General features: G+C 34.5%; 1 protein-coding gene across 1 annotated transcript; it reads right to left on the bottom strand.

Moving 5' to 3' along the window:
• Positions 1-8,267: 8,267 nt before the first annotated feature.
• LOC134824523 (uncharacterized) lies at positions 8,268-8,825 on the bottom strand. The gene has a single exon (XM_063836430.1). The coding sequence runs from the start codon at positions 8,823-8,825 to the stop codon at positions 8,268-8,270; it is 558 nt and encodes a 185-aa protein (XP_063692500.1).
• Between the last annotated feature and the right edge of the window lie 780 nt (positions 8,826-9,605).

The following is a 9,605-nucleotide window of genomic DNA, read 5'->3' on the forward strand; positions in this document are numbered from 1 at the left end:
ATGCTCCTGAAACCTGAAACTTTTTTTGCAGTCGATTTGGTCAACGTCTAGACGCCCTGAAAAAATTCAGATCTCTAACTCAATTTTAACATGGTTTTTAAGGCACCTGAATATGGCGATTTTGGGTTTTTTACCGAATTTCGTATAACAGTGCTGGCGAGTATTTTATGCAAATTTCTTAAAAATCTCAACATAACTATTTTTTATTCCTGTCATCTTTGACATCAAATTAGAATGTTTTGAACTAAAAATAAATCTGCTGAACGACTTCCGATGAGTCTTAATGCCTGAAAAACTCCTGCCGGAGGCGGCGGCGGCCGAAGGCCGCCGCCTCCGGCAGGAGGCGGCGGAAAAAATTCAGATCTCTAACTCAATTTTAACATGGTTTTTAAGGCACCTGAATATGGCGATTTTGGGTTTTTTACCGAATTTCGTATAACAGTGCTGGCGAGTATTTTATGCAAATTTCTTAAAAATCTCAACATAACTATTTTTTATTCCTGTCATCTTTGACATCAAATTAGAATGTTTTGAACTAAAAATAAATCTGCTGAACGACTTCCGATGAGTCTTAATGCCTGAAAAACTCCTGCCGGAGGCGGCGGCCGAAGGCCGCCGCCTCCGGCAGGAGTTTTTCAGGCAGTGCACGAAAGAGGCTTCGAAAGAGGCTTCCGACGAGTACCAAAGGGGTTATAATAGTAAAGGGGGTATAATAGTAAAGGGGGTACAATAGTAAAGGGGGTACATAGTATACCCCCAATAAAGACACCGCTCGTGCTTGCCAGCACTGTGATAAATTATAAATTATACATTATACATTATATATTATACATTGTACATTATACATTATACATTATAATACCTTCCGGGAATTATATCCACTAAAAGTCTCCGACACTGCAAGAGCTGATAATTTGCCGATATATCCCGCAAGGGAAGCCAAGGTATTATCAGCATAGACCTCAGACTGGCTGGCGGCAAGTTTTAAAACAAATAACACTGGCGTTCTATATATTAGACACTATATTGTATCATGCGCACGTATCGGATTACACCCCTTCTAAATCGGAACCGGAAAATATTATAATACATAATACCTTCGGTTCTTCGGGCCGCAAATTCCCTCCAGCAAGCTCTCGGGAATTATCAAGCGGAGCCCGAAGAGCCGAAGGCATTATTATATTATACATTATACATTATACATTATAAATTACACATTATACATTATAAATTATATATTATACATTATACATTATACATTATACATTATACATTATACATTATACATCATACATTATACATTATACATTATACATTATACATTATACATTATACATTATACATTATACATTATACATTATACATTATACATGATAAATTACACATTATACATTATAAATTATATATTATACATTATACATTATACATTTCCATAAATTATTTTTTAAATAATTGGTCCTTTTATTGATGTTTCATATTTCACGGCAGTTTCCTTTTCAGAGTTTGAGTTTATATTTAGAAACTAACCATACTATCTTTTAGATTTATGTCACTTATGATGGCTCCGGCTGAAAGTACTATGACTCATTTTATCTAGAAGATTGTAGTTTCATTGCTTCTGAAGTAGCTATCAGTTCGCCGGTCAATGTTGGGTATAATACTCTTGTGATACATTATACATTATACATTATACATTATACATTATACATCATACATTATACATCATACATTATACATTATACATTATACATTATACATTATACATTGTACATTATACATCATACATCATACATCATACATTATACATTATACATTATACATTATACATTATACATTATACCCTATACATTATACATCATACATTATAAATTATAAATTATACATTATACATTATACATTATACATTATACATTATACATCATACATTATACATTATACATTATACATTATACATTATACATTATACATTATACATTATACATTATACATTATACATTATACATTATACATTATACATTATACATTATACATTATACATTATACATTATACATTATACATTATACATTATACATTATACATTATACATTATACATTATACATTATACATTATACATTATACATTATATATTATATATTATATATTATATATTATACATTATACACACGCTAAACTATTCATAACTAACCTGCCTTCTTAACTAAGGAACCGGCCGCTGGAAATGAAAAATTTTTGATTAACATCATCATCGAAGACGCTGTTAAACATTTTTAGAGTTTTATGATTTGGAATTGAACATTTTTTTTCGTATTGATATTATTACGATAGACTAAGTATACTTCAAAAATAGATATTTAGGACTTTGTTGACGCCGGGGAAATAATGGTAAAGGTGTCTGTGATGAAATATTATGTCTGACGAGTGACAATTTGTTGTAGGTTTATAACCTACCAAGTACGAGTATTACCCGTTAAATAATTTGTTGTCCCGCTGTATTCTAACCCAGTACCCATAAAACCCTGATGAGAAAGAAAACTCGGGGCGGTCCGAGCAGGGATATACATGCAACAATAACAAAATCTCACTTTCCTGAACAATGCAACATCGAAATCCACGAAAAAAAGAGAGCATGAACAGCCGATTATTAGGAAATTTATTTACAAACCTAATTAACAATATTAAATTAATAATAAGTTACATGGCAGCAACCGTCTGTTTTGCTAATCTGCAGCCACAAAACAAGGAACTAAAATATATTAGTGGTATTAGTGGTAGTATCATTAGTGGTATTAGTGGTGTATATAGTATATATAGTGGTTGTTAGTCTGTCTTGCTCAGAGCGGTCCTTAAAGCGGAGATCTGTTCTATATATAGTAGTATATATAATATATAGTAGTATATATAATGTATATAGTAGTACTAAGTAAATGTATATAATGTATAGTAGAATATAGAATGTATAGTAGTATATAATATATAGTAGTATATAATATATAGTAGTATATGTTAATACTGACGATGTAAAAGATAACAATAAGAAACACACGCCGGACTAAGAACAGACTAACTGTACAGAACAATACGTTTAGACCAAAATACTATCTATATTTACACTGACAACAGACAGTGTACATATAACGAAGGAGGAGGAGAAGGAGGAGAAGGAGGAGAAGGAGTGCTCGGCTGGACGGATGGCTCATCATGCTAAATGCAGAGTGATTGCCGCCGGTAATTGATGTGACAGTCTGCAAAGTAGTGTAATGCCATGGCGATAATGACAGTGAGCTAAAAACTCGTGATTTGAGAAGCTGTGTGTTATTATGTTATTATCCACAACTAGTTAACAATCATACCGTGATGGCAAGTGCCCCGTTCAGTTATTAATCAAATGACAATTTTTCTTTACTTATGATAAGAAGGATTGACGTATTAAAATAAATTTACTTTTCACCCTGTTATAGCAAACTTCTCAGGGATGACATTATACACAATGTCAGCACTGCATAATATGGCGGAGACCGAGGAGACCGACCAACACAATGTCAGCACTACATTTGGCGGAGACCGAGAAGACCGACCAACTCAATGTCAGCACTGCATATGGTGGAGACCGAGGAGACCGACCAACACAAGGTCAGCACTGCATATGGTGGAGACCGAGGAGACCGACCAACACAAGGTCAGCACTGCATATGGTGGAGACCTAGGAGACCGACCAACACAATGTAAGCACTGCATAATATGGTGAAGACTGAGGAGACCGACCAACACAATGTCAGCACTGCAAATGGTGGAGACCGAGGAGACCGACCAACACAATGTCAGCACTACATTTGGCGGAGACCGAGAAGACCGACCAACTCAATGTCAGCACTGCATATGGTGGAGACCGACGAGACCGACCAACACAATGTCAGCACTACATTTGGCGGAGACCGAGGAGACCGACCAACACAAGGTCAGCACTGCATATGGTGGAGACCGACGAGACCGACCAACACAATGTCAGCACTGCATATGGTGGAGACCGAGGAGACCGACCAACACAAGGTCAGCACTGCATATGGTGGAGACCTAGGAGACCGACCAACACAATGTAAGCACTGCATAATATGGTGAAGACTGAGGAGACCGACCAACACAATGTCACCAACAAGGCTATTTGTCTGTTAGATATTAAAGCGTCGACATCTCAGTGCGTTATCGTGGTAAAAGACATCCGACACAGCAACACTATTTGTCAACGGCACCTACTGAAAGGAGTTAAGACAAGCTATTCTTAAGCAGTACGGTCAGGGATGTAATACTGTAATATAGAGATTGGAGACTGCGTGGAAGGATATCATGTGGCACAGATCTGACTTATAAGTTTATTCCAACGTAGTTTAATACAAGTAGTGGCAGAGCAGAGACAAAGAAATGATTTTGTGTACTATACGACAAAGAAGTAATTAGGATCAATATAATAACAATAATAGTAGTAAATAGTAATGGTAGTAAATAGTAATAGTAATAGTAACAGTAATAGTAATAGTAGTAAATAGTAATAGTAATAGTAACAGTAATAGTAATAGTAGTAAATAGTAATAGTAATAGTAGTAAATAGTAATAGTAACAGTAATAGTAGTAAATAGTAATAGTAATAGTAATAGTAATAGTAATAGTAATAGTAATAGTAATAGTAATAGTAATAGTAATAGTAATAGTAATAGTAATAGTAATAGTAATAGTAATAGTAATAGTAATAGTAATAGTAATAGTAATAGTAATAGTAATAGTAATAGTAATAGTAATAGTAATAGTAATAGTAATAGTAATAGTAATAGTAATAGTAATAGTAATAGTAATAGTAATAGTAATAGTAATAGTAATAGTAATAGTAATAGTAATAGTAATAGTAATAGTAATAGTAATAGTAATAGTAATAGTAATAGTAATAGTAATAGTAATAGTAATAGTAATAGTAATAGTAATAGTAATAGTAATAGTAATAGTAATAGTAATAGTAATAGTAATAGTAATAGTAATAGTAATAGTAATAGTAATAGTAATAGTAATAGTAATAGTAATAGTAATAGTAATAGTAATAGTAATAGTAATAGTAATAGTAATAGTAATAGTAATAGTAATAGTAATAGTAATAGTAATAGTAATAGTAATAGTAATAGTAATAGTAATAGTAATAGTAATAGTAATAGTAATAGTAATAGTAATAGTAATAGTAATAGTAATAGTAATAGTAATAGTAATAGTAATAGTAATAGTAATAGTAATAGTAATAGTAATAGTAATAGTAATAGTAATAGTAATAGTAATAGTAATAGTAATAGTAATAGTAATAGTAATAGTAATAGTAATAGTAATAGTAATAGTAACAGTAACAGTAATAGTAATAGCAATAGCAATAGTAATAGTAATAGTAGTAAATAGTAATAGTAATAGTAACAGTAATAGTAATAGTAGTAAATAGTAATAGTAGTAAATAGTAATAGTAATAGTAACAGTAATAGTAATAGTAATAGTAATAGTAACAGTAATAGTAATAGTAATAGTAACAGTAACAGTAATAGCAATAGTAATAGTAGGAGGACTAGTTCTATCACTGTCAATATAACAGTACTTTACACCATTGTTTGACAGGTATTATTGTGAGAGACTGTACAACGTGTGTAGGTTTGTGGCAGTTAATTAATCTCACGTATCTAAGAGATTACACGGTCGTCACGTTGTTCACGAATAAAGGAATAATAAACATGCGTGATTCTAGCGCCGCGCGCGAGCAAGTTAATTTCCATGCTCATGCATGTAACAAGTGCGAAATGCAATCTCTTTACATTCGAATAAATTCTGATTGTCAGCAGCGAGTGTAACCATTTGGTCGCGCAACGAAATTCCCAGCAACCAGAAAATTGCTTTTTGCTGTCATTTATACGCTATTTGTCCACATTTCGTTCGATGGGATTACCATAGTTCCAGATGCTACTTCAATTGTATAAGTTTGGATAGTTGCACAGTGTAGCTAAACGTTTGAACCGGTCTCGGATTACCATTAATTAGGGGTTTTTAAAATCTAGAATTGCAAACCAGAAAACGACGACCTCAGTACATAAACAGATCGGTACACCACCACATTTATACAAATGCTTTAAATAACATTTAACTAGTTAACATAAGTAACATTGAAACGTTGAGTAATTCCTTTCCTGATAAAAATCATTTTCCTTGTCGCATCAAACCGTCAAACGAGATCAATACAAATTTACATTGCTTTAAATAACATCCTTTTAAAGCATTAAATTTGATTCCAAATCAGTCTGAAAGGGACGAATCAAGAATCAAAATAACTATTACTATGAAATAAGTGCATCGTGTGTGGTGCACACATTTTCAGTTAAGGACAACCCGAGTTCTCCAAGGGTTTTCAAACATCACAGTGGTGTCAATACGTAATATTATTGCTTATATTTTTACTGTTCTATACTACTACTGTGCTACTACTACTACTAATACTACTAATAGTGCTGTAATAGTGTACTGTTCTATACTACTACTACTACTACTAATACTACTAATAGTGCTGTTATAGTGTACTGATTCTGAGTTGATGTTTTGAATCAGAATAGAAATTATCAGTAAGGCGATCAAATTACACAAAAATGGGTCCAATCATAACCGGGTTACTTTTAATCTAGTCTACGGTCATTTATAAAAAGATTTTTATATAACTTTCGAAAATATATAAACACTCGATGTTGTTGAAGTTGAACATTTGAGGTACCCTGTTTTTTATGTAGATCTGTATAAACAATGCAACATTCTCAGCTGGATCAGTATAATACTACTAGGTAAAGTGTTTGTGATGAGAGGTATGCTAGGAATATTGCCATGGTTACCACATGAGAGGGAGACGGTCTTCAGTCTCCCGGGGAGATGTTAAGTCGGACTAATTGAAAACTGCACCATTGATAATATCAGCAGTCTTCCATCGACCCTGTTAATTCAAGGTAGATATACCATTTTCCAGCTCCCAGTCTCTTTATAATCCACCACGCTCACAGTCTCTTCATAATGTCTTTGTAATGTAATCCACTGCTGCAATTAGCTGGCATTATAAGAGTCTCTTTAAAAGATATCTGGCAGTAGACAGATTAAATCGCGAAGATTGCTCTTTTCTTGGCTAGGATTCGGGCTTCTTGGCGCAAATTGTATTTCCTAGACATTCTAACTAGAAACGTCTGCCACCACCACAACCAATCATATTATTAGAACACTGTGATAACGCCTAAGCTTGCATTATATTAGCTGCTGTATTATAAAGATTGTGGAATAATAACGGTATTATACATAAAGTTTTATAACGGTATATACTATATAATATAAAGTTTGGTCTGTTCATAACTACAGTGATAGTAGGTCTGAATGAGTAAATGCATTGGTAGTAACCGAGCAGTGGAAGGACTTATAACTTCAGATATTGGTGAGAGTCTGGCTGGGTGCCAATATCTGAAGTTATAAGTCCTTCCACTGCTCGGTTACTACCAATCTCATTAAACTGTCTGTAATTCGGAAAACCACTTTGTTAATATTTTTAAAGTGATCGGTTATGAATATTGAATATGATGTGAATGAAAACGAAATGAAATTAATTAATGAAAAATATTAAGATTATGTAGAATATGTAAATTAACTATTATACTACTGACACTGTTTAAATTGTCCTGGAACTAAATTCTAATTAAACTAACAAATATATCATAAGGTAAAGTAAATTTGTTGTCCTCTTTCAGATCGTGATCTTGGTTCTGTTCGTGTTCGGTGGTACTCTAGCGGAACAGTATTGCTTTCCTGAAACTGCAACTACGTTTTTACAGGAATCATTTCAGTACCATTTTACGAAGGATGCTGGCAACTTGTATGATATGATGAAGGAAGTGGGTGCTCTTCCGGATAGCTCAGGTAAGTTTATTTGATCACAAATCTTTCTTTTTTGTTAACAGGGGATACCCGTACAAGGTCTATTCGAAATATCAGACTTCAATTGATTAGTTGATATCGGCAATCAATGCCACGGCGCATAATTTTAAACCTGTTTATTTCCAGTTCAGTCTAATACCCCGAATGTTCCATTTGAAGATACAATTTATGCTTTTGTTTATTTGATCACAAATCTTTCTTTTTTGTTAACTTTTGTGACTGGAATTGGACACAGCAGCAACATGAGAGATAGACTCTTGGTCAACAGAATCGGTTGCCGCTAAATGGCCTTCATCAGTAGCCCGGGTGATTGTAGTGCTTACTATCCCTGAGGGCTTGCTCAAGTGTGGTGGCTGCCTTAGTAGTGTCAGACAAGGATTTTGTATCCTCAAGTAACCGTTGACGGATCTGGTGTGAGCTCAATCCTGATACGAATGCCGTTCTGATACATTCCTCTTGGTGCAATGCGGCAGTTACCTCCTTGAAATCACACTCTTTAGCTAGTTTTTCTAGTGACAGTAAGTATAATTCGATGGATTCTTCTTCTTTCTGGGTTCTCATGGCCAGACAGTGGTGAGCATAGTTAGGATTTTTCGTTTTGACAAACAGTGCCTGTAAGAGGGCAAGGGCTTCTGAGTATTTTGTCAGCTCGGAGATGTGGAGAAAGATATCGGGGCTGATGAAATTTATCAAGACTTTGTACTTAGCATCGTCTGTAGTGACTGTATCTTTTAGTGTCTCAACAAAATTTTCCATCGTCGTTTTCCAGTGGACGAACTTGTTCGCATTTCCTCCATTTGCGGATGTCGACAGGTCGAGTTCAAGTTTATCCGGTCTTAACACCTTATCCATTACTCTTTTTTGAGGATGATTAAAGTGTAACGCGAGAGTACCAAGTAACGACAGAGGTTAGGTAACATTAAGTATTAATCATCCTGAAAGTATAATCATCTATTAGTATAAATATAATCTTACAACAAGGGGATACCCGTACAAGGTCTATTCGATGCGCAAACACAGCCAACTGTGATTAAATCCAAAGTTTAAACCGTTGCCATGGTGACTATGCGTTACCATGGTGACTATGCGCTCGTTCATAGTATTAGTAATTTAGTTACGAGCAGTTGCTATACCTACTAAGTCGGGACTCGGGGTATTCTGACTCTAGCGAAATAATATTATGATTATTATTTAGCTGCTTTTATAAAATAACCTCCTTCAATTCAGACATGTATTTTGTTCGCGAGGAACTGTTAGTCAACAGGGGGCTTTAACATGTCCTGCCTGTCCCCAGTGTCCCCAGTGTCCCCAGTGTCCCCTGTGTCCCCTGTGTCCCCTGGGATATGTTGTTGATCAAGGAGACACTTGCAAATGTCGTTTAGGAAAGAACTGGAGATGGAGTACAGGAAGTGAGGGAAACTGTGAAATCGTAAAGTCACGAATAACAACTGTCCTTCTTGTGTGTCCTGGTTTTGGCAATCATTTGTTTTGTTCTCTCATGGTCACTTATCTTCGAACGAAAGAAGACCCGTGAAAATGTGACAAGATCAGTAGCTTTATCCCGATATGGTGCCTGGTGGTACTAGAGGTGGTTTAACTTAAACAGACGGCTTTAGCTCGCGCGCGACATAA

The sequence above is a fragment of the Bolinopsis microptera genome, chromosome 12, assembly GCF_026151205.1.
Source record: "Bolinopsis microptera isolate Bmic1 chromosome 12, MBARI_Bmic_1.0, whole genome shotgun sequence".
NCBI lineage: Eukaryota > Metazoa > Ctenophora > Tentaculata > Lobata > Bolinopsidae > Bolinopsis > Bolinopsis microptera.